We start from the raw sequence: 25,326 nt of genomic DNA, 5'->3' as shown, positions 1-25,326 counted from the left end.
TTTGATTATATTATATATTATCAATAAATTATATATTATATATCAATATGATTCACTTTTCTATATAATAGATTATCAAAAAAAGTATTTATTAAGTAAGGGATAGTGTGCAGCAATCACAATCAAGTCCACAATCGAATCCATAAAGACAAAGTAAATCTGTTTACAGTTGTTTCATATGGATGTTGAGAGGTATCCATATATCTCTTCATTTTGCTCTCAAAGTGCACCAGATTGATGCATTTAACTTCAATATTGAAAGAAAAATCACTCCAAAGGGAGTGCTTGTTTTTCCTTCTGTCTGTCTGTATCTGTGTATTCTCATGTTCCGATTAACCCAGCCAAATTTTTCTTCTTTTGTGTCTATATCGACGCCGGGATCTTGAGCCGAGGCTGATCCTCTTGCTGTGGTCCCGCATCCTGGATCCTCTATCCTGAGTTCTGGATTAAGTCGTGGACTTCGGGTCGTGGCTGAACCTGTCTCTGCGGTCCTGCCTGGGTCTCGTCGTGCTGCCTCCCTGAAGGCTCCCACAGGATTGTTGACATCTTCGTGGATTCATCCTATTATTATAGACGCATGCATTTCCTAACATTCGGTCTACCTATGTTGTAAAATGTATTATCTCTTCGATTTACACACGGCATCTATTGCACGTCTGTCCGTCCTGGGAGAGGGATCCCTCCTCTGTTGCTCTCCCCGAGGTTTCTCCCATTTTTCCCTTTAAACTGTGGGTTTTCTCTTGAAGTTTTTCCTTGTACGATGTGAGGGTCTAAGGACAGAGGGTGTCATTTTCTTCTCATACTGATATTCTGAACAAACTGCTGTTGTATTAGCTGTAAAATGTCTTTACTGTAGGGTATTTGTATTATTTGTACAGCACTTTGGCTCGACCAAAAATCGTTTATAAATGTGCTCTATAAATAAAACTTGATTTGATTGATTTGATTTGAAAGGGTGTGCGCCAAGGTTCCATATTAGGACCAATAATTTCACCATATACTGCATGTAAATAATCTCTAATAATTTTTCAAATGCTGCTTTCCATTTTTATGCAGATGATACTGTTATTTATTGTTCATCCTCTTCTATAGAGCAAATTCTTGATTTCCTCCAGTCTGCCTTTGATGTTATTCCATCCCATTTATCTCAACTCAAGTTAGTATTAAATGCAGACAACTCCAAACTCATGATATTCTCAAATGGCAAAAAGTTAAATGGTAAATGGACTGTACTTATATAGCGCTTTATCCAGTCTTTAAGACCCCTCAAAGCGCTTTACATATTACATGTCATTCACCCATTCACACCCATTCATACAGAGCAGTGTACCTAACTCTATAGGACCTAACATTCATACACATTCACACACCGTTGGCCATGCCATCGGGAGCAACTCAGGGTTAAGTATCTTGCCCAAGGATACATCGACATGTTGACTGCATGGGCTGGGATCGAACCCACAACCTTCTGGTTGAAAGACGACCGCACTCCCTCGCAGCCACAGTCGCCAGTCGTTAACTTCTTTTCTCCCCAACATTTGTACTGTTCAAGGGACTGACATTGACATTGAAACGGTCACTACATACACATATCTAGGTTTTATTATTGATCAGAACTTATCTTTCAAGTCACACACTGAAAATGTTTAAAATTAGGTTTCTCCTTTCAGACAAGGAAACATTTGATCTCTGCAACGTTTTTACCAGTATTGGATTCTAGTGATCTGCTTTACATGAATGCCTCTGACCAGTGCCTAAAGAGTTTGGATACTGTGTACCATTGTGCATTATGTTTTATTACATATATATATATATATATATATATATATATATTGTGAGTTTGGAATAAATATGGACTTTATGAAAATTATTAGTTGGTTACTGTTAGTAAAAAACAGTAAGGTTAATACTGGATGTTTGTTAGACTTGGATATGTTTTCTGTAACACTTGTAACATAATTATTCTCCAGTTTATGCATTTGAGTGACTTGCAGTTAATGCTCGACATTCAATTCAAAACCTTTATTTATCCAGGTAAAATCCCATTGAGATCAATGATCTATTTTTCAAGGGAGACCTGCAGCAGTAGGTTCCACATGAAGACATAAAAACATAAACAACAGAACAACAAAAGGACATCATACAGCAAAAATTACAGGGATTACAATTTACATATCTATCCACATGTACAGGTACCAACAGCATCTGACTGCGGAGCATCCAACCGAGCTTTAAAAACATGTAGTGGTACCAGCTTGGTAATTTTACATTCTTTTTGCAGACTGTTCCAAGTTAGTGGAGCTGCACATCTAAAAGCTTTCTTCCCTAAGACAGTCCTAGCACTTGGCACATTTAATAAAACCACAGCATGAGATCTCAGGCAATAAGTACTTTCAATTTGCAGAGGGATCAGGGAGCAGATATAAGATGGTACTTTATCCAACATGGCTTTGTAAATGAAAATGTACCAGTGACTGAGCCTCAGTACAGTAAGTGATGGCAAAACCGCCTTGGTTTACAGTGTACAGTGATGCGTAAGTGCTTTACAGTTTGTCACAAATCTCAGTGCACTGTGATAGTAAAACCTTATTGTGGTGTAATTATATATCCAAAACAGTCAGAAGTCAGAAAATCATTAGTGATGTTTAATCACTCAGAAGACAGCCCATCAAAATTAACACATTGGGACCTTTCAGAGAGGTAGTTCATCTTCTACATATAATAACGGACAAAGTAAAGAATGAAGTGTAGGCTATGTTTAAATGTTCGGAATTTGACCGTGTATGATGGTCCTCTTGAGTTGCCGTACAGCCAATGGCGTACAGCCATTGCTCCGTTTTCATGTTTTTTTAACATGTTTTTCACAAACATTTTCACACGCTTGGAGCATAGGAATAATTCAATTCGGTTCGTCATGATCTGTAGATGGGTTATGGCTAGAAAGGATCCGTCTTGTGTAAAACTCTCGCGAGAGTTTGCCTGAATGTCACGTGGCTGAATGTTTACGTTTGGCAGGCAGCCTTTCAGTTATTATCGTTAACATCAGTTGGCCACAGCAAATGATGATGAGAAGCTAAACTATCACTTAATTATGTCAATGACAGGGAGTGTGATTGTTGAAAAGCGGTCTTGCTGGTGTTCAAAGAAGAATGACAACACTGTAGATCACCAACACTATGGTTTATTTTTTATTCACAGGCAAGTCAACGTTGTCGCAGTAAAAGTCCCAAGATAGCTCCTGGTGCAATAAAATGTTCCCTTGCAGTGTTTTACTATTAAGTCTGATGTTTCTCTATTAATATTGCTGCTGCATTAATGTGTATGTTGCATCATGTTACTGCTGTAGATGTGTTTCCGAGCCGCTCCGATTACAACGAGAGTTACAACGAGAACGTGACGTCATATTTACACTAGACGGATCCTTTCTAGCCATAACCCCTGGAGATGTGATTTGCCCCCGAGCACCCCTGGGTAAATTACCGTACAGCCAATCACAATGCGTACAATGTATGACGTCATTGGTAAGAGACAGCCCCCGAACACATATGGTACCCCGAACACATCTGGTACCGACACCGGTAATAATTTCAGACACTATGCAAAATATTTTCAAACTGTTTTCAAAACTGTTCAATATGGAGTCAGATCTAGCTGTACTTATTTTGGTGTTATATAATATGTTTAAATTATTTTCCCGAGGTCGCAACAGGCCCCCGTGAAGATATGGAATCAAATTAGGGTCAATAATATTCACAAATTATTTCACAGTCTGCAGTTGTATATCACCTGTTGTGCGCATGTGAAAAGATTTTGTGCATGTGTAAAAAAGTTTTGTGCACACAGATATAATTTGCTCGTGTAAAAACATGTTGCAGCTGTAGAAATATTTTGTGCGTGTGTGAAAAGTTTTTGCAGATATAATTTGCACGTGTAAAAAAGTTTTGCAGGTGTAGAAATATTTTGTGCAAGGATATTTACAACAGTGAGGTTTCACAAAGTCTGAGATACGGACACACAAATTTCCTATCTGTGTGTGCGAACCTGAAGTTACAAGCTACAAGCTGCTATTTACGAGTACGAATTTTGACCCTGTTTTTACGCCTGAGTATGCTAGCCAATCAGCACGTTGCCCACTGACTAGCCAATCGGGACGTAGCCCACTGACGATCCAATCATAGGACACAAGGTTCTAACGCGTTCGTTTTGCTGACCTGCGCCACTTGGAGCGTGCTTGCGGGAGTCAACATGGAGGAGCCCGAGGCGAACTCTTGTGGGACACAGGTGGGTTAATTACATGCTACCACGGAACATGCCACTACAGTTTTAATTAACTGACGTTACATCGTAATTAACTAAATATATCAAGACAGCTGTGCGTGCATCCCGGAGTTACTTAAATTGTATATTTAACGCTAGCTAGTTGATGTGGTCTTTGCTAATACTACTTTGTGCCACCCTCCTTTTTTGGGCTCAGTACTATCCCAACAAAGTATTTCCATTTACCTATATATAAAACAACATGGTAAAGCAGTAAACTACAGCTCATCTTTAAAAACGCAAATGTCATTTATTTGATGTATTTCCACAACCTCTTGTTGTCTTGAATGCAGCCTCTCCATCCCAACTCGAACAGCTGACAAAATTCTGGGTAGGGTGGGAAATCCCTACAGACACCTTGAAGGTCCGAGTTGTGAAGGGGGCGTACCTGAAGTCTTCCACATGTTTTGGCACATTGCATGTACCTGGGCACTTCCAAAACTATGAGGACTTTTCCAAGCATGTGGAGAGCTGCATTGCAACCTATGTTACAGGCTTTGGTCTAGTTTAGATACTGCTCATCAGTATGATTCTGTTGCAAAAAAAACATTGTTTCAGTGTTATGGAGCTTCTGCTTTTGTTCATTGGTGTAAAAAGGGATTTTGTCTTTGGTATTCTTTTACCTGAAAAGAGATCTCCATTTTAAGAATATCGACTCACAGAAACGAAACCTTTTGAGATTATTACTACTTCATTTGTTCCAGTGGTCAGCTCAAAATTGAACTTGAACATGACATTTTGTGACAGATACTATAACCTTTGCCTGGTACTCTTTTTGTACTGCATTTTGTTGGAAGGGCTGTTTGGATTGTGCCATATGTAGTTCTGGCACCTGGTTCAGGTAGTTGTAACCAATGGCATCATTCATTCTGTTAATAGAGTCAATATTTAGAAAATGGTCTATTACAGTACTTGTTATTGCTGATGTATTTACTTGAATCCTACAGCTCTTGTATCCAAAGATTCTAAGAAATAAACCATTGACCAGTGACTTTGGATGTTTGCTTCATTTCAATTTACCCACATTTTACATTTTTCACAACAATCAAAATGTGAATTATTATATTATATACCTTAAAATGTTCTGCGGCTAAAAAAGTAATTTCCATTCATAAACCACAGAACTGATCATTTGCTGTGTAAACATTTCCCCGGGGACTATTTTGAATGCAGGTTGAAGTCTCTGAAAATGATTTTTTCAAGTCGTAGCGGAATGAACAGAAGTCAATGTCAGGATGAAAGGTAGGGACATTATTGTGAGTTCTAAAATAGAACATTATACTACTACTGTAGTATCTTTCATGTAACAAGGAACTGCATTAGTTAGTGGAAAGCCATGTTATTCTAAGAGTAACATTTCAGGTTACTACAAATAAAGTAGGCCTCTAAAATTGAAATACATTTATTTTCCCTTTTCAAAATGAGAATATAACAGTCATGCCCTATATATATATATATATATATATATATATATATATATATATATATATATATATATATATATATATATATATATATATATATATATATATATATATATATATATATATATATATATATATATATATATATATATATATATATTCCATCATCCTCTACCCAACCACCCCCACAAAAGTACCACGTATCTCCAGATGTGTTGGTGTTGAATGTTTGTGATCAACTGAAGGATGAAGTGTTACTTAAATTCTTCTTCAGCTAAATAAACTCTTTAAAAAGCCTCTTGGATCAGCTTGAAAAGTAGTCGTCACAAAGCTGAAAACAGGCTGTTTTTCTGACTTTGTAGAGATACGTGGTTCTCACAGGACAGAGACAAAGATACAAACACATGATGATCTTATAGAATATGATGCATTGATGGAGATTAAACTAGCCAACAGGATATAAAGGATTTAAATGCAACTAATTACTGAATACTTCTTCCACTGCTGAAAGTTAGTATGCATTATGCCTTATGCTTCCTGACTTGATTCAAGGACACCCTCTATGTAGTGAACTACAGCACTATAGATGTCTGCCCCAAAACACAATGAAGGAGCAGTAGGATTAAAAAGTTGATTCAGTCCTTCCAGTTCTTCGATGCCCAGGCGAGATGCCAGTTCAGGAACCTGTACTCCAATTTGATCCATGTCTGCAATTTCCACATCTGGAAAATGGATCCCCTGAAATAAAAAAGTAATCGGGTTAGTTAAAAATAATTACATGGGATGACACCCTAAAACAGTGGTCAGGAACCTTTTCTAGAAATCATTTGGCTCCCAACAAATACAAATTCTAAATTACTAATACAGTCCATTATTTATTATTAAATTATTTCCACCCCACTGATTAAATTGTTGTTTTGTCAATCTTGACATGAACACTAAACTAGATTTCAATCACTTGACATGCATTACTGAACTGTAATTTATTAAGCCATTTATTTAGTTTAAATGTTATCCTTGTACAGACCAAATAGACTAGTGCACTGCATATTCATTGCAGTTTTCAGGTGTTAATTTACCAGTGAAAGAAGTCAGCATCTTTTTTTCCTGCAATATTATTTTTGAGGCCTACAAATTCAAAGAAAAATAACAACAGTAGTTGTTTTCATTAGTTTTACATTTTTCGGATTGTGGCCTATGTCTTTGTATATCAACAAAACTATTCTATGCAACTGAAACTCAATGTTACATTGTGTTGCATAGCCCATTGTTGGCTTTGACACAAATTGTAATTCTGCTGTAGCCTGATTATGCATATGGTTATTGCTGTGTACTATTGGAAGATGCCTGGTAAAGTGAAACACAGTGGTCCTGGTAGGCTAAATTCCAGTTCCCGTGTGTTGCATTTTCATTATAATATTAAGAACAGTGTAAGGATTTTGTCAAATAAACATATAACCAAATACTAACATTGTTATGACTTCTAAAAGAAAGCAAGGTGTGCTAACATTGGCTTCCTCCACAATGGTGAATAAAACACAGAACTACAAAACAGTTTTTCCCCTTTACCTCGAAGTTGTCAGGAGGGCTGACAGGGCTCTGACTCTTCCCGATTTCCCACAGCTGGTTAGGAGTGAGGTTACGTTCTGTTCGGAGTGAATGGTTATTCCAGCCATCTGTGAATGTGTCAAGATCTTCCTGAATTCGGGGCAGAAAGACATACTGAGCACAGAAAAGGTGTGTGCAATTTGCTGGGTCGAGCAGGCCATCCTCCTCTAGGCTGTGGAGCAGATCGTAATAAATACTTGACACGACATTCCACACGTCACGCCACAGGCGCTCTATCCTGAAAGACAGTTGACAAAAATAAATGAATAAATGCAGTCCGTAAACAATTATCACACCTTTACGTTGCAAAAAATGCAAATAGTAACTCAATGGATTTTTCCCCATCCCTAATAACACTAATATGTACATTAATCTCAGCAACAACTTTTAGCACCATAATTAATGGCAGCACGTCACTATTAAGCGATACACTAGCAAAATATATTTTGACCAAAGAAAGCTTTATGACAGAAGCTACAACCATACACTGATATTACCTTTGATTATGAACACTTTTCCCTGAGATGATGCTTCCCCTGCTGCACCCACGAACGTCAAACATATGTCTGGCAATGTCCACATTTTCCACACCTTGGTCTCCTCTGACCCTTGACATGTACAACCATACAGATACCATGTTAAGTAATTTGACAATGTGAAATTTGAATCTCTGTACTCTTAGAGCTGGCTGTATCTCCAGTTTTCTAAGTACAGCTATAGCCATTTAACAAGCTTCACTATTGGCTCCTGGCTAATCCCCCAGGGAACCAGCAGTTTTAAAGATTTTGTTACCACAGAAACAAGAGGTTTTAGTATGAGACTGAAACATTCTTTATGGGCACATCACTGGAAAGACCTACACATAATATTGGGAATATGTCATGAGGTCATGTAAAGTAATATAAACAAGGAATGAATAATCCAATCTCATTCTAAGGCCATCCCCATAAGTGTCATCACTGGTAAAGTGTTGTTTCAGAAATGACATATAGGGGGTGCTAGGGCTTTCTGGGCCTTTGCTTAATAGGCACTATATCCCCAACTATCAATTTACAACTTTTCTTGTAAAACTTAGTGAAAAATCTGTTGATCATGTAGGCCTATAGACCTTTTTGAAAAGCAGCCATTTTGACATAAAATAGTAGGGTAAACACAGGTGTTACCAGTGATACTAATTAATGTTCTGTTCCATTCAGATCAAACAGTCAGGGTGCTGCTATTGTGCATGTTGGCTCACTGGAAAGGCTCTACTGCACTAAATAGAATGGAACCTTATATCAACTTAATTAATTTAACCTGTATTTACCTGCTAGTTCATGTTAATACGGCTGCCGTGACAAAAGTCTACCTTATTTTTATAAAATGGCCTAGACTGATACAAATCAGTGTTCTTTTAACTGTATCAAGTGCACCTGACATTTTTCTTCATATTCACTATTTCCAATAATCCAATGTTTACATGTAAAAAAAAACACACACAAAACAAGAAATAGCCTGTTACCTGGATGGAAATCCGTGTTTGTCCACAGCCTCAAGGAAGAACTGCAGAGCTGTTGAAGCCTTGTTGTTATTGGCTACTTGTAGGTACATGATCTATGAGAGCATTTATAGAAAGGAAAAAGTAAGCACCACAGAAACACAGTAATCAAATAACCTATTAATGAATTAAATACTGACCCCATACTGTATGTGCGTGATAATTAACTTTAAAAAATGGCCTTTAATATCAATTCACTTTTGGTCAATTGTAAAATAAACTCTAGGAAGCACTAACCTTTCTTGAAAATCCATCAATTCCACCAAATATTACCATACCATATCTGCAAAATAAAAAGGTATTAATTGCTTGATGTATCCACACCACATCTTGTCCCACCAAGTCCTTTGATGATTGAAATAATCTTCGTGTCCATCGCCAGACCCCTTTTTGTGGTGTTGTGCTGAATAACATGATGTGATCGGCGCCTACATAAGATGACCCGCACAATGTATAGTGAAATGTTTATCTTTGGCTACAATACTGCTTGTGTTTACATTATATAAAACAAAGCTGAGGAAGAGCATTTATTGTTAAAAATATGTTATTTGTGTCCTAAATATTGCTGATTGGTCTTTAAATGAATGAAGTAAGGCTAATTTTGGCCTGAACTCGAGCAGTGAGGCATGTGTTTCAGGTTAAAGCTTTTGAAGTTCTGCCCTTTTCATGCAAAAAAGTATAATGCATGGACTGTAGAGTATATGAAAAAAATATACAATTATATTTAAACAAATAAAATAATTAGATTGATAATAATAATAATAATAATAATATGATTGATTGATTTTTAAGAAAACATGAATCGCTCATCGTCTATTGCAGCGGGTTGTAAGGAGCATTTGTGTTGAGTAGGCCATACAGTTATTTATTATTGATTATGAAGATCGTATGGTTAGCCCACTTTACCGTTCCTTTTCTGTTCACTTATTTTCCAGCTGACGTGAACACAAGTCGGATTGGAAACTGAACCTTTTCGACCTTTGGCTAACTAACGTTACGTTACCTTCCTCTCCATATTAAATGCCCGGGGCATTATGTCAGGAAGCACCCGACAAAAGTGTTGCATTAATTTCTTTAACATTAACGTTACTCATTCAAACGGCACAACAACAACAAACGTTAATTTAGCCAACAGACTGTAGCTAGCTAAGACAATAGCAAAGACCACATCAACTAGCTAGCGTTAAATATAAAATATAAGTAACTCAGGGATGCACGCACAGCTGTCTTGATATATTTAGTTAATTACAATGTAACGTTAGTTAATTAAAACTGTAGTGGCATGTTCCGTGGTAGCATGTAATTAACCCACCTGTGTCCCACAAGAGTTCGCCTCGGGCTCCTCCATGTTGACTCCCGCAAGCACGCTCCAAGTGGCGCAGGTCAGCAAAACGAACGCGTTAGAACCTTGTGTCCTATGATTGGATGGTCAGTGGGCTACGTCCCGATTGGCTAGTCAGTGGACAACGTGCTGATTGGCTAGCATACTCAGGCGTAAAAACAGGGTCAAAATTCGTACTCGTAAATAGCAGCTTGTAGCTTGTAACTTCAGGTTCGCACACACAGATAGGAAATTTGTGTGTCCGTATCTCAGACTTTGTGAAACCTCACTGTTGTAAATATCCTTGCACAAAATATTTCTACACCTGCAAAACTTTTTTACACGTGCAAATTATATCTGCAAAAACTTTTCACACACGCACAAAATATTTCTACAGCTGCAAAATGTTTTTACACGAGCAAATTATATCTGTGTGCACAAAACTTTTTTACACATGCACAAAATCTTTTCACATGCGCACAACAGGTGATATACAACTGCAGACTGTGAAATAATTTGTGAATATTATTGACCCTAATTTGATTCCATATGAAGAGGGCTTCATTCTCCCCGCGCATCTGGATAAATTGCGCAGTCTGCTCCTCGCTCCCTGTCAAAACAAAATTGTTGCAGTAACATTTGTATAACAAAAGCAGTTAAATAAATAAATTAGCTTTATAATGAATCCCAACAATATGAAAACCAAAGAGGGTTTAGAAATATTTTCACTTCATATTATTTTACATGTAATATAAATTGCCCGTATATTTAAATACACAAATTAAATAGGTTTACTTTTCTTTCACGTCGTTTACTATTTGGGTGAGTACATTTAAAAACGAATCCAGCTGAAACCGTTGTAGCCGTTGATGGGACCAGCGCCGTATAGACTGAGAGTTACGTCATCTCCGTTCACTCCAATGGACCACTTTTTTACAGCAATGGCGGATCGTGGAGCCTCTCAATCGTTCCCCGGAAGTTAGCGCCAAGGCTAGCAGAGCTGTAGAGTTGCAGCATAATAGACCGTTCGTGACGGACTTTTAAAGGTAAGAAGAAGTTTAAAGATTTATATTGCGGATATTATCAGTACATCTGATTCAAATGAACATGTGTATTAAAGGATGTCAGTGGATTATCCCTAAATTAGTAGATTTAGGGAACGTTTACAGATAACAGATAAAGCTAGGATTCCGGATCAAGTTAGCAACACACGTTGAACAGCCTTTTAATTGTAAATTCCGTTCTCTTAATGTCATTTCGTCCAACGTTGTTGAATTAGAGAAGAGGGTCTTCTAAAAGGGATTGTATGCGGGGGTGGAGGGAGTTAAATATTAGATAAATATAACTTTGGTGCGTGTAAGAGTGAGTGTTTTTAGCAGAGCCATATTGTGTCTTTGTGATTATGTTGATTATTACCTGTCTGTATAATGTTGCAGCTCAGCTGATTTTGGATTGATGGCAAAGGGAGAGGGACTTAAGTGAGAGTGAAAACACAAGGTAAGTTTAATAGTACTGTTTTATATAAGTAAGCATACTAAACATGTATTCTATCACTGTATTATATAAGTAATCTTGTTAGTAACCTACTGTATGGCAGGTGGAGGGGAAGTGATGTTACAGGTGGAGGAGCAAAACTGCAAGACTGCAAACTCACAAGACAGAGAAATCAAAGTTTGTTCTCCAGAGAAGAGGTTGATTTCACTTCATTTATTTCATATTTTCTAAAGATGTGGAAATGGCAACAAAAAAAAACTTGAGAGCTGCAACCAAGACAACTGTAACAACATGAGTAGAGAGCCACCAAGGTTTTTCAAGTCCATCTCTTACTCCATTTTGCCAACCCAAATGTCCAGGTACATGACGGGACACCTTGCTTGTTTTTGTTGTTTGCGCTCCTCTGGCTGGGTGCTGGCAGGTGGAGGGGCATTGATGTTACGGGTGGAGGGGCATTGATGTTAGCTGTTACACATCAGGCTCAAACTTAACACATTGCATCCTTCTTTGCAGTGTCCTTAATCCTGGAAGGGGAATCTGCAATTCCTGCAGAGTTTTGTAACCCGTTGGTCCGCACGCAAAGCGAATTTTTAAAGCCTTCTTAATTGTCTCATTGCTCCATTTCATCCCCTTTGTGGTGAGTCTGCCTAATGCCTTAGGTTGGTATTTTTTAAAACGTTTTCTTATATTTGTTGTCCCTAATTTTCATTGTTTTCTTGAGAGCTGCATTTTCCTTCCTGATTTTTCTTAGTGCAGACTTTGCTTTTTTGGTGATTCCTTCTTGGCTCTTTAATTTTCTCTTTAATTTTTTTAATAGATCTGTTTGACTGGCTGCTGGTTCCCTCGTATGCTGACTGGCTGCTGGTTCCCTTGTATGCTGACTGGCTGCTGGTTCCCTCGTATGCTGACTGGCTGCTGGCTGAGTGGGTGGTGTCCACCCTCCCTGTCTCTCCTCACTAGCCATGTCCTCTCTTTCTTCACCCTCACTTTCCTTTCTCTCAGTCTCCTCATCCCTTCTTCCCTCAATCTTTGAGACTAATGTAAGTAGAAGACATGGCACTGTAGATTTTCGAACATTTAAAATATTATACCACTTAAAAATAAGAAATATGACTTTTGTTACTAAGAGTTTATACTTATTATACCTGTGTCACCTTTCACACTATAGCTGTGATCATGAGCTATGGGCTTTGTAGATACAGGTCCCGGGGTGAATCGTGGTGCAGGGGCCCTTCTCTTTTTGACCACAGGGCGATGCACGAAGATGGTGGGTATAGCCTCTGCTCTCAGCCTAGTCTTGCCCTTTTTTGTCTTGACAAACTGGTCTGCATCAAAATGTGCCTGCGGAGTGACTTGAGGTTACTTCACACACAGAACAACTCAGTTTTGTCTGCCCACATACATATTCCATAGTGGTTGAATACACAGTATTAGGAAACACTTTATACTTACTGGACATGTTATACTCATTACATACTGTATATAAAATATGACCAAGAATGTGAGACAACTTTATAGAAATTCATATCACATCTAAACATACTGATGCCATTTGTCATACTTTGTTAAACTCACAAATAATAAAGTTCCATAACTTCAGTTGGGAACAAAGACCACACCTTATCTCCCCAAGGCAATTTCCCATCCAATAGGTGCTGCTGCTGCTGCTGCTGCTGCTGCTGCTGCTAGTCCTTTGATAGTCACCTGTCGGTCTCCTGTCCTTTCTGAAAGCCATAAAGATGACATTAGTCATTTAGATAACTTGTGTAATCAAATACCATGGGATTACTGAAACTACCATGAATTTAAGAAAATGGTAGAAATGAATCTAATCTGAATTTTGAAGCATTCCTTTAGATCCCCTCCCTCTAAATATAACACACATTAGAAAGTGATGCTCCTGACTACCATACAAGTTTAAGAAGATAATATTGGTTTTAAAGAATTCAAAGCTATAAACAGCAACAGGCTCTTTAACCAAGGCACTGTTAGCCTAACATGTAAACTAGTTGTTCACACTAATCCTAATATTATCACTTAATATTAGCAAATTCTATTTTATTTTTTAAAACATATTGATGTAAATACATACACATATCGATTTGTTTTATAAATATTGCAAATCAAAACCTTTATTCACTAATAATTACCAAAAATCGTAGTTCTATCTCCTGTTATCAATGCATTCACATTGCCTGCCATGAACTTCCGGGGAACGATCCTCGTCTGCATGAACCACGTGACGATAACCGTTATTGGACTTCCGCTGTCGTAACTCTTCTATCTATAGAGAGGCGAAGTCCCTCCCTTTCCGGGGGAGCTCATGGGACCCCGGAAGCGGAAAATTATACATTGAATTCAATGGAGAGAGAAAACTTATCTTTCGATCCCGTTTGAATTGTGCCCGTTTGAGGCTTTACAAGGTTTCGGTGAGTAGGATGAGTGCAATGTTTAACGTTAATGTCAGTCAATAAGGAGGAGAATGAAAAAGAAGATGATGAATCACAGACCCGGCATATAATGACTGCAGTGTGCAGGGCTGTGTTAATTTATGTTACTGTTATCAATAGCATTAGTTGACTGAGAAAACCGTCAAGAAAAAAAGTTTAGCGATGTTACGAGTCGACTAGTATAATATGCCCACGGCTGTGATTGACAACCTGGACAGCCAGTCAGAAGCTAGAATGCCAACCTAGAGAGCCAATCAGAACCTAGAACGGGTGTACTGTATACGGGTGTGTATGCTATGGATAACATTAGTGTTCACAAGAACAAGGTACACTCCCGTGTTTTGTTTTAGTTGCTCTTCAGATTGAAGCGGCCAGTTTTATATCGATTATATGTGTGATCTCCTTTTTACATCTCGTCGTGTCATTTGAGTTTATTTGCTGTGTGTAGATTCAAGGATTTTGGTTATCTTGTCAATTTGTTTGGTTATCTAGGCATAGCTGTGTTCGACTCCCTCTGGTACACTGGTATGTGTTTTCCTGATGTTGAGAGCATTGATTAATTCATAAACTACACACTGAGTCTAGATCCTGACCAAATCCTTTTTTTTTTATCAAATGTTTTTCAAAAATGTAATACACATTTAAAAAAATACAATGTACAATCACAACCAATACAACACAAATTACAAAAAATACAGAAAAAACAAACAATAACAACAATCAGACAAGAGGACAAAACTATGGAAAAATAAACCCTCCCACCCCCAGATCCGGACCATCCTTGTATTGCTCATTCAATCTATTATAGCATGTTAACAAACATGGTACTTACTTTATTTGTACAGATCTACATGAGAGAGGATGGCACGATGCAGAGCGCTGTCTGTGGTTGTGCACGGGGGATGTACAAATGCAGCCACGCTGCAGCATTGGCAATATTTGCCATGTGGCAGATCAGCTCCACAAAAGTTGAGTGCCAGTGGAGGAAGCCTGGCACTTCAAAAGTAGTCCAGCCGGTGTCTCAACTCTACCAACAGCAAGAGGAGACATACAACCCACTGGCCAGAGACATCGCCACTGAGGAAGTAGACTGGTTCCGGTCTGCACTGAGGGGCGCAGCGTGGCATGACATGGCTTTTGTCACCTGAGCCAGAGCTGCAGCCTCAACATCAGGCCATTTTCAACGTGCCGGAGCTGGTGAAGGAGCATGGGGGTCGTGGGCTTGAGGCAATTTTTGCCTCAATGCGACTGAGCAGAGATCAGCAAGCTGCCATCCAGACAGCCACCGTAGGACAGCGGACAAATCCTCAGTGGCAGTTACACAGGCAGGGCAGGTTGACAGCCAGCAATTTTGGTGCTGTGCTGAGGTCGGGACTTTCATCCACTCCATGCGCGTCCCTCATGAAGAGGGTGCTTGGGGGGTACAATTTAGACAGAGTCATGGCTGTCAACTGGGGAGTTGTAAACGAGGTGTGTTTGGCCAGTGTGTTTGGCCTTTTAAGTGTGACACATATGTGGTGATAAATGCTTCACTTGACCACTGTTCCTAAATAAAAAAAGTTTTCTGCATCGTCAGTCATTTTTTCCAAATAATTACCAATATTTCACAAATTCTTCATGTCAACTTAAGAGCACAGCTGTATGTTGAGTGTCAGCTTTGCTTGGTTCATCTTACTGGGGGGCAGCTACATGGATGTTGGTGCAGTCCACAATCATTTTGCAGTTGAAGGCAGAATGAATTTATTATTGAATCAGAATGAAGCACAACTTCCTGTCATACAATACATTGACTTTATTTGTAATTGTGTAAAAAAATAAAGCATTGATTAGCAAGCAGGACCTGCAGGAACAGAGAACGGTGATGGATGGAGCTGGGAAGAGAGAAGAATAAAGAAAACAGATCAACTTTATTATTGGATATTAAAAATTCTATTTCAAAACAAGTTGCCGCTCCTACAGTTTTCTAGTGTGTAAAGATGATTTCACATGACCTATGCAAAATATCACACTCAATACATGTGTGTCTCTGGGGGGTGCATTGTGCCTTTGATGTATATAAATAATATACCATAACCAAATACTATTACGTACAGTGGAAATCAGGTTGCCAGAGCAGGTCAGTGTGCATGTTCCTCAGGGTCTCAGCAATTACAGGTGAGGTAAAGAAAATAAAAGAGAAAAAGGTCAGTACTTTAAAGTAACAACACTGAATAATTATCTATTTTAATAATTTTCTCTCAGTAATCACTCAACTACTGTCTTTCCAACCAAGAGATTGACTCACCCTCACTGTGATCACAATGACACATGTCCAGAAGAATGTCATGCAAAGCTCCCTGCCTGCCTGCCTTCCTTCAACTCTCCCTGAACTGCTTCCTTAGCACCCGGTGGAGGGCGCAGTAGGCCACTCTTCAAATGTTTCACGAAATACTTACCATGATGACTACTCTTACTGTTTAACATTTTGGTGTACTTCATGTAATAAAATAATAACTTCATGGTAAGGCTACTAAAAATGACAAGGCTAAGTAATGTAATGCTAACTAACGTGCTCGCTACTCGTCGCTACTAGCTAGGTAGCTAACTTGACTATGTTCCATGCACAACATGTATATTACCTATGATATTACCTGATATGTCTGATCCAGCGACTCCTGGTCCTTTCATCAGACGGGAAGCGATAGAACGAGCAAGTGGTATGATCACTTTTGTGATTACAACATGGTACAAAGCACACAGGCATCTTGTAAAAGTGAATTTATTGGAGCAATCTCTTATATTTATTGGAGGTAATAAATCAGTTATGAAATCTTCTTCTTCGCTTTAATTACGAGTCTCAACCACTTGGAGCATTATCGCCTGTGACATCACATACGCGACCCAGAATGGGATTTGGGATTTGTAGTCTTTGTTGTCGCGTATCTTTCATAGTCTTATATTTCAACAGTTTTAAGACAAAATGTGACTTTTTTGACATGGAAATGATTGTTTAAGATTGACAAACATCATATGTGTAGTTCGTGGCACAATTCAAACGGGATCAAAAGATACGTTTTCTCTCTCCATTGAATTCAATGTATAATTTTTCGCTTCCGGGGTCCCATGGACCGGAAGTAGATGGGCGTGACTTCGCCTCTCTATACGGCGCTGGATGGGACGTTACAAGCCATATTTTTTTTTTAAAACTCATTCGTCACCGTCACCCGTTGCATCCTGGGATATGGTACACCGCGGAGTGTACATCAGATGTATGCTCTAAATCTGGGGAAAGAAGGCTGCATTTGCGGGCCGCATTCGGAGGAGTCTTGTCTTTTTTTTGAATAGCTTGGTTTCAGTCACTTGACTTCTATGACGCGCGAAATTCAAGTGGAGGTCAGGTAGTGAAAACGCAATCATTCATCAACGCAGGAATCATGGAGGACACCGACTATGTCAAACAATTAAATGAACCTGCACGCCGCAGATATCGTGAAAAAATCACAACACACTCACAATGGTAAGAGCACCAGACATTAGATCACATGCCAATGTGTTTTTAGGTAAATGTTCAAATTTAACTAGTATTTAAGGATAACAGTTACAAGAGATGGATGGCTAAGCTAATGTTGGTAGCCAGCTAGCTTATAGACTTTTCCATCCTGCTTAAACTTAACAAATATTCAATGAAAACATATTTTAAGTTTGGGGTTTTAAGTAACTTCAATCTCACAACTCTAAACGTTTCAATATATTCAATGTTGTAGTTAATTATACAAAACATTTCATTGTGATGGTAGCCGGGGCATAGCTGCAATGCTAAATACTTAGCTTACCTAGCTGCACACGAGCTAACGTTGAGTCTTGTAGGCTAACTTAACTGTTACAATCATTCCCCGAATTCACTTTAATGGCATTATGATTCAATAAATCCGGTTCACTTAAAGGGCTGATGTTGCGTTTGGGTCAACATCAGCTAACGTTTGGTTAATTAGACATTGCTAGTTTGGTTAGTTAAAGCTTCAACCTACTAAGCTAGTCAGCAATTTGTTAAGGTGAGTCCACTGACAGCAGACAACTGCAACAACTTCAACAACCCAGCAACGAGGTTTCACTATACATCATTACATTTAAACATGTATAACGCGGGATAATAAAGACTTTGGTTCAATAATAATGTTCTACAACTACACTTTTTATTTTTATCTTACTTTTATTTCTTTTGATCGTTGAAATGATTTTAGATGAACGTTATGCTCCATGTTTACACATTTGGGTGGTTGGAAATAACCCTGAATCATGTTTTTGGTCCTTAAATGAAATACGTAGATTTCAGTCATTTATTTTGAGGACAACATTATTCAGTATCTTATTTGCATGTTGCAAATAATACATATTCTTAGGATATTCTTTACATGTTATGCTGTATAGAAGGGCCTCAACTTAAACTTAATTTTTATTTCAATGAATGTGCTTAAAAATGAGCTTTATGTTTAAATAGTTTGATTTGTCTCTTTAATCAGTTGTTTGATCTATCAATGGTTTAAGCTCTGACTAACTTAACTCTTCTTACGTTTCTCCTTCTTCATCCAGTCTATTATGTCCTATAACGGAGGGGCCGTCATGGCCATGCGAGGGAAGAGCTGTGTGGCGATAGCAGCGGACCGGAGGTTTGGCATCCAGGCTCAGATGGTCACCACAGACTTACAGAAGATCTTCCCCATGGGAGATAAGCTGTATATTGGGCTGGCAGGACTGGCAACTGATGTTCAGACAGTGTGAGTGTGTAGACCTCCACCTTGTTCTCTCAAAGTGGCTAAACAGTTGTGAACACCAGGGTACTATGATGACAGGATTGATTTACAACTCTATAAAGCTACAACTCTCAGATCTAGACTAACTAAGACTTCTCATTTAGAGAAAGCCTGGAGTGTCAAGTACAATACTACACCTATAATGTTTATACCAACAACAAAAGTGTTGTAGTTGAATAGTATTACTATGCATTCTAATAAATAGGGGAGAAAATGTTATTAGAAATTCTGCTATCCATAGCTTTGAAATAAGTTAGATTTGTGATGACTGAATTCAATGTAAATATCTGAGGATTGATGGACGTCTTTGCCTTGTGTGTAGATCCCAGAGGCTTAAATTCAGACTGAACCTGTACGAGCTGAAGGAGGGTCGCCAGATCAAGCCCAAGACCTTCATGAGCATGGTGTCCAACCTGTTGTACGAGAAGAGGTGAGTGCACTGAACTTAATATAGACCCATGTCCACATTTAAGCTGCTTACAGTAGGCACAAATACCTGCATAAATGGTAAATATGTCATGCTCTCATCAGGTTTGGGCCATACTACATCGAGCCTGTGATCGCCGGAATAGATCCAAAAACCTCCGAACCATTCATCTGCTCCTTGGATCTGATTGGCTGCCCCATGGTGACAGAAGACTTTGTTGTGAGCGGAAGTTGTGGTTCTCTCCTTGTTGCATTATTATTTGCACAGTGGCAGCTCTTTAACCTGCATTACAGTACCTTCATATTCACTGACCACACTCACTAGAGAAAGTAGGGCTGTGTGATATATTGCTATTGTAAAAAATATGTTTACTGAAAAGATTAAATGATACTAAGACTGAATAATACATGGTTTCTTATTTACAATAACCCTCAATGGCCATACATGGGAGCGTCACCAGACCAATTGTCATCTCTAGAATATTGTTGAATGAATTAAGCCTGAATGTAGATGAAAGTTGTATATTGATTAGGGCTACACAATTTACAACACACAAAAAGATGTTTACTGAAAAGATTAAATGATACTGAATAATACATGGTTTCTTATTTACAAGACTACAGCTCCATGACTTTACTCCAATGGGACGACAGACACTGACAGATTAGACAAGGCACAGCAAATGACCCCAATCTTGTCAATTAATGCTAGTGCCTCACCTGGTTTTGTTAGCATGTGCTCTATGGGCACAGCTCTGCTTTGCAGAATCTGATATTTTCTTCTGACTAATCCTATGACTCTTTCGACATGAATACGCACATTAGCTATTTTTCTTGTCTCTTCCACCTCGTATGCTGACAACTGACTTTTCCCTCTGGTGAATGCAGGCATCTTTAGTGAAGCACAGTAAAATCCCACACTATCGCCAATATCGAACCCACGGTCTGCTAGGACAATATCTCCAGGTAACAGGTTTTTTAGGAGCCCACTCTGTATTGTGATCTGTTTATCACTAACTCTTCCTTCCCAGGCACAAGATATGTAAGTGACATAGCCTTGGGGAGCAACACCAATCAGAAATGTAACAGTATGGTGATGCTTGTAGTTGGACCATGTTTGTGCTCTCACTAGTAAATTAGAGGGCCTCTCAATAAAAACTTCAAAACAGTCAACAATCACAGCAACTCTACATCCAAATGCCTGTCTGAATCCCATTGGCATTGTAGCTTGAAGTACATGTCGCTCTGGCCACTCAATTATAAATTCTGTATTCTCAAGTATGTCAATTAACTTATGCCAAATTCTAGAAGCAGTGGAGAGAGAGATGTTGAACCTGAAAGCCAAATCGTTCAGAGGGAGATTTAGTCTCAGCCTCAGCAAAACTAAAATGAACTGTTCAAATTTGGAGAGCACAGACATAGGGCCACAGGTAATGTAGGGCTCGCACAGTTGAAAAACCTGAAGTAAAACTAAGAAGTTGGGGAGCCCGGTGTAAAACTTTGTCTTCTCTTCGTTGTTCTCAAAGGACTCCTGGTTGAACTTTGTATCCAGTGCCTTTGTCCGAAGATCTCCCAGCTCTGTTGTGTTCTGTCTCAGAACATCCTCCATCCTCTCGATGTCCTCCATCGTTAAATCAGTCTGGCATCCTGCATCTGCATACAATATAGCAGTAGCAAGCATAATTAGTTATTTAAAATAGTCAAATATGAATGTGAATTGTTGTGAAGTTATCTTTTTGACAACCTTTTTACACACATGCAAGTTCTCTGTTCCAATTATTGCAGATTCTCAAGTCAGTACTCTATTTTCTAAACCTAAACCTAATTCAAAGTTTGCATTGATTTTCTGACAATCACATTTGTAATATTTAAAATAATGCTGGTGGTTAATTTACCTTGTTGGTCATTTAATATCCCACTGGTGTCCTCTGGTTGTGGGCTGTCAGACGGGGGTTGCGTCGGTTCTGGGCTCTCGGTTGTCTGCAGGAGATCCAACAAAGCCTCTGCACATTCTGATTGTCTTTGTTGGTCTTCCTTGAGCTCCATCCTCTGCTCTCATCGAAGAGATGCCTCTGATCTGGGCTTACTTGTTGTGTGGTAACCGAGGCTAACAGTGGGAGCCCAGTCTACCGACTCAACGTCACCCAAAGCGCTAGGGCACCCTAAAAATTCCCAACAAAGTCCATATTAGACTACAGGTAACTTAAACATGATCAGTATTACTAAGTACATAAGCATTTAACCACAACCCAATAATACATAAACAAAGCCACAAAAACCAAGTTAGCTAATACCTCTGATGAAGTGGTCGCTGCAGACACGTGCATTAGACGACTCTGCTCCTCCCGACCGCAGATGTAGGTTTGAAAGCCATTTTTTCCGGCATTCTTCGGTTAGCTTCTTAAATTGCTCAGCTTTATGGACGACAACCTTCGGCACACGGTAAAACCTCTTGTTTTTCTCTCGGCCGGATCGATTGGAACAACCGTAAACTACACAACACACCGGCATTTTCACAATGGTAACAGCAGCTAGATCCTCTGTAGAAAATTACTTCCTGACCTCCAATGGAATTTCGCGCCAAAGGAATGCAGCGGTGTGACATCAAGTGAAACCAAGGGTCAGCCTTCGTTTGGCGGAAGTGACGTATGCGGTCTCCGAATGCATCCTCAGGAGCAGGGGTTCCCAACCTTTTTCACCCAGGGCCCCCCCAAATGACTCCTGTTGCAATTTGCGACCCCGCAAAACTTTGAAACTTTAATTATCGCTGTTGCCGATCTGCCCCCCTGCCCGATCTGTACTGTGCATGTGCGAGATGGTCTGCCATACTGGACAACTCCGTACGGCAACCCAACTAGGACACTTGACACAGTGGCGTTTGGCAAAGCACAAAAAGAAAATGGATTTCACTTCTGTTTGGCAGTTATCATACTGAATACATATTTACTGTGAATGTATGCAAAAATGTATGGCATATAGCTGTCTAACAGAAGTTACATCTATGTCTCACTTATTCTGACAATGTACTTAACCCCAAATAAAAGAACCCAATAAAAAGAGTTGTTAAATAATAGTGAAGTCACGTTGTCATAACAATAACTCATCTCTCCCGGTTTTTTTGTGTTCTTTTTCTGCTTTGCCAAACGCCACTGTGTGAAGTGTCCTATTACAGTTGCCGTATATGTAGTTGTCCAGTATGGCGGACCATCTCGCACATGCGCAGTACAGATCGGGCAGGGGGGCAATCGGGTAGTGACAGCCGTGCCTGGTAACAGCGGTTACACACACACACACACACACACACACACACACACACACACACACACACACACACACACACACACACACACACACACACACACACACACACACACACACACACACACACACACACACACACACACACACACACACACACACACACAGCGGTAATTAAAGTTTAAAAGTCTCAAAAATGCTACAACTACTGTCACAAACTGGATGAATGTTCATTAAAGGAGGATGAAAGCGTAATTAAGGAGCACTATTGGAGTGACTTTGATGGTTATTGGACTCAGGATTAATGAATTTGGATGCCCGCTGTATCAAGAAATTAAAGGACGGCGCAAGTGGAAACAATTCTCAAAGGGATTCAACTGTTTAAAACACATGCTCAAAGTAAGCCGGATTTTGGCGATGTGTTTATGTGGATTAAAAAATCTTAAATAATCTACAAAATGGAGGAGACCGATCTGATCGGAGCAACTGTGACAAATAATCCAACTGAAACCGACACTTTACGCGCAGAAGAAACATTTATATTAAAGAAAAAATGATACATTTCTGTCTTTGTATGATTTTATTAGCTACTAACTTGCAAATGTATGCATCATATTTATTTCAAATGTCGAAGAACAGGACACTTCAAAAGAATAACTATGTCTAATAAATAAATGGTAATATGGTTGTATAGGCCTGTATAAAACAAAAATGAAAAACTGGCATATTAAGCAGGTAAATCAAATGCTTCTCTGCCATGGAACAGATAGCAGAGAGAAGACGAGGTTCAAGTAGGTTCATTAATGTGAACCTTGGGCTTGCACGCCCGCAGCCAGGGATGGAATGTCTGGTGTAATGTGAGTGACAGCCAGTCTAAAGTCGTTGTGAACGTCCAGGGTGTTGCGTGCTTTTGTTTTGATGACAACAAGTGCGTTGAAGGCTGTTTCTGATAGATATGTCGTACTGAATGGGAGTATAATCCTGGTTGTGGCATGCAGTGTGATCTTTGGAGCGAGGCTTGGTCCTTTGAGAATCCAAAACGTTTTAAATCCTTTTTCCTGGAAGTATTTCTTTGACAGCGAGTCAGCTTGGATGTCGGTGAGCTCATCTTCGCAATCCAGGTATTCCACATCCTCAACTTTGGCAATAAAGGGATCTAAAACCCACAATTCCTTGGAGACATACTCGTCTATGTCAGCGAACCGTGATTGCATTTCCGTTTGCAGTGCGTTCATATGGCGGATGAACTCGCGACGTACAGACACAGGCACCGTTTCAGGATTGTTTCAGCAGTAGTGAAACTGTTGCAGCTCCCCCCTCTCCATTTTCCCGACCCTGTACTCCAGTTTGCGCACAAATGCATCATTGGAGAATGTTGGACTCCACGCCTTGCAGACGCTTGTTTGTTTCATTGTAGAGACTGAAGATGTCGGCCAGATATGCTGTTTTAATCCAGAATGACCTTTGATGAAATTGACTATTTTAATAACAGTTGAGAGTGTTTCGCTGAGGTCTTCTGACAGTTTCTTGCTGGCCAGGGCCTGGCGATGTATCACACAGTGAAATATTGTGCAATGTGGGGCCTTTTCTTTCAAGCGACTGTTAAATCCCTTGTTTTTTCCCATCATTGAGGCAGCTCCGTCTGTGCAACATGCAACTAAATTCTCATAGGAAAGCTTGTGGGATGAGAGGTAAGAATCCACTGCAGTAAAAATGTCCTCACCCCGGGTGGTAATGGTAAGGTTGACTGACATAAGAATGTCCTGCTTCAAATCTTCCCCATCGATATATTGCACATAAACGATCAGCACAGCCTTGTCTGCTACAGTTGTGGTTTCATCAAGTTGTATGGCAAATGGCCCCTTTCCAAGCTTTTCGAGCAGCTAAAGCTCGCAGTTACTTGCCATCTTCTCGATTCTGTCTTTCACCGTATTGTTTGACAGTGGTACAGTTTTTAGCTTCTCCGCGACCTGCGGGCCGCACAGTTTCTCAGCCATCTTAATGCAAGCTGGCTTAATGAGCTGCTCGCCAATGTTGTGCGGTTTCTTTGCCTTTGCTATTAAAAGTGCACATTCAAAAGAGGCCTCGCTGCCAGCCCTAACAAACGCTGTTCTAATATCCATTGGCTTCTTTGCCTTTGCAAGGTGTTGTTTCTTTATGAAAAAGTCCCGATCACGCCCGACTGTTTCTGGGTGCATGGTCTGTTGGTGTCTCTTCATTTTGCTGGGTTTTATGCTTTCGTTGGCTAGCTTCTCTCTGCATATCACACACTCTGGGCGGGTTTTATCCGTTCCCTCCATGAAACCGAAGTTAAGATAGCTCTCTAGGTAGGTCCTCATTTTCTTTTTGATTGCAGATGAGCTGTCATCTCCTTTACGTTTTTCAGACATTTTTAGACAAAAATATTCACCTTATGAAGTCGGTCGCTAGCTAACAAGCGCAGCAAACTGTTATTATTATGAAAGCTGACACAGTAACGTCAATGTTGGCGCCAATCGGAGGAGTATGTCACGATTCTCATGTTATGTCACGTTTATAGTTTTGTAGGTTTGGGTGTTTTTGCTGTTTTCCATGTCATGTTTTCCTTTGGGTTATTGTCTGGTCCTTTTCCCTGTGTTTTCCTCTTGTCATTAGTTTCCTTGGTGTGTCTAATTGTCTGATTATGTTCACCTGGGCCCCTGTGTTTTCTCCTCCCTCCTCA

General features: G+C 39.5%; 3 protein-coding genes and 3 long non-coding RNA genes across 14 annotated transcripts; 3 read left to right on the top strand and 3 right to left on the bottom strand.

Annotated features, from left to right (window-relative positions):
• Positions 1–1,968: 1,968 nt before the first annotated feature.
• Positions 1,969–5,308, top strand: LOC307041139. The gene is made up of 2 exons (XR_013808703.1): positions 1,969–4,281; positions 4,611–5,308. It is a non-coding gene; the product is annotated as an uncharacterized lncRNA (long non-coding RNA).
• Positions 5,309–5,869: 561 nt separating this feature from the next.
• On the bottom strand, positions 5,870–10,351 carry LOC307041090 (uncharacterized protein). Of its 2 annotated transcripts, XM_079684426.1 has the most exons (6): positions 10,199–10,344; positions 9,124–9,169; positions 8,851–8,942; positions 7,847–7,957; positions 7,311–7,587; positions 5,871–6,479 (listed from the first exon to the last, which is right to left on the bottom strand). In XM_079684426.1, exons 2-6 carry the CDS (start codon positions 9,160–9,162, stop codon positions 6,270–6,272), a joined length of 729 nt encoding a protein of 242 aa, XP_079540552.1. In that variant the 5' UTR covers positions 9,163–9,169; positions 10,199–10,344; the 3' UTR covers positions 5,871–6,269. The 2 variants fall into 2 exon arrangements, with proteins under 2 accessions (XP_079540553.1, XP_079540552.1); XM_079684427.1 differs by lacking the exon at positions 7,847–7,957 and having other exon boundaries at positions 5,870–6,479; positions 10,199–10,351.
• Positions 10,352–11,097: 746 nt separating this feature from the next.
• On the top strand, positions 11,098–15,788 carry LOC307040984. Of its 6 annotated transcripts, none has more exons than XR_013808655.1 (4): positions 11,098–11,253; positions 11,649–11,704; positions 11,805–12,338; positions 12,519–15,788. It is a non-coding gene; the product is annotated as an uncharacterized lncRNA (long non-coding RNA). The 6 variants fall into 6 exon arrangements; XR_013808656.1 differs by having other exon boundaries at positions 11,787–12,338; XR_013808657.1 differs by having other exon boundaries at positions 11,644–11,704.
• Positions 15,789–15,928: 140 nt separating this feature from the next.
• On the bottom strand, positions 15,929–17,218 carry LOC307040987. The gene is made up of 2 exons (XR_013808663.1): positions 16,243–17,218; positions 15,929–16,022 (listed from the first exon to the last, which is right to left on the bottom strand). It is a non-coding gene; the product is annotated as an uncharacterized lncRNA (long non-coding RNA).
• A 148-nt stretch (positions 17,219–17,366) lies between these two features.
• LOC307040983 (proteasome subunit beta type-3-like) lies at positions 17,367–19,964 on the top strand. Its single transcript, XM_079684265.1, has 4 exons — positions 17,367–17,647; positions 18,721–18,905; positions 19,264–19,371; positions 19,473–19,964. Exons 1-4 carry the CDS (start codon positions 17,645–17,647, stop codon positions 19,690–19,692), a joined length of 516 nt encoding a protein of 171 aa, XP_079540391.1. The 5' UTR covers positions 17,367–17,644; the 3' UTR covers positions 19,693–19,964.
• Positions 19,911–25,216, bottom strand: LOC307040979 (uncharacterized protein). Of its 3 annotated transcripts, none has more exons than XM_079684233.1 (3): positions 21,662–25,216; positions 21,263–21,529; positions 19,911–21,020 (listed from the first exon to the last, which is right to left on the bottom strand). In XM_079684233.1, exons 2-3 carry the CDS (start codon positions 21,411–21,413, stop codon positions 20,002–20,004), a joined length of 1,170 nt encoding a protein of 389 aa, XP_079540359.1. In that variant the 5' UTR covers positions 21,414–21,529; positions 21,662–25,216; the 3' UTR covers positions 19,911–20,001. The 3 variants fall into 3 exon arrangements, with proteins under 3 accessions (XP_079540359.1, XP_079540360.1, XP_079540358.1); XM_079684234.1 differs by having other exon boundaries at positions 21,263–21,797; positions 21,930–25,216; XM_079684232.1 differs by having other exon boundaries at positions 21,263–25,216.
• Between the last annotated feature and the right edge of the window lie 110 nt (positions 25,217–25,326).

The sequence above is a fragment of the Notothenia rossii genome, assembly GCF_949606895.1.
Source record: "Notothenia rossii genome assembly, chromosome: 5".
NCBI classification, from domain to species: Eukaryota; Metazoa; Chordata; class Actinopteri; order Perciformes; family Nototheniidae; genus Notothenia; species Notothenia rossii.
The sequence above is the reverse complement of the archived record's forward strand: the minus strand, read 5'-3'. Positions and strand labels throughout refer to the sequence as shown.

What these genes read in the sequence shown, in the direction of transcription:
- LOC307041090 (XM_079684426.1), bottom strand. Translation starts at nt 9,162, where the DNA reads ATGGTAATATTTGGTGGAATTGATGGATTTTCAAGAAAG. An exon ending in AAAAGTGTTCATAATCAAAG is followed by an intron (nt 7,588 to 7,846) that starts GTAATATCAGTG and finishes ACTGTCTTTCAG; the next exon opens with GATAGAGCGCCTGTGGCGTG. An exon ending in GCCCTCCTGACAACTTCGAG is followed by an intron (nt 6,480 to 7,310) that starts GTAAAGGGGAAA and finishes TTTTTATTTCAG; the next exon opens with GGGATCCATTTTCCAGATGT.
- LOC307040983 (XM_079684265.1), top strand. An exon ending in GCAACTGATGTTCAGACAGT is followed by an intron (nt 18,906 to 19,263) that starts GTGAGTGTGTAG and finishes CCTTGTGTGTAG; the next exon opens with ATCCCAGAGGCTTAAATTCA. An exon ending in AACCTGTTGTACGAGAAGAG is followed by an intron (nt 19,372 to 19,472) that starts GTGAGTGCACTG and finishes TGCTCTCATCAG; the next exon opens with GTTTGGGCCATACTACATCG.
- LOC307040979 (XM_079684232.1), bottom strand. Translation starts at nt 21,413, where the DNA reads ATGGAGCTCAAGGAAGACCAACAAAGACAATCAGAATGTGCAGAGGCT. An exon ending in GATATTAAATGACCAACAAG is followed by an intron (nt 21,021 to 21,262) that starts GTAAATTAACCA and finishes TATTGTATGCAG; the next exon opens with ATGCAGGATGCCAGACTGAT.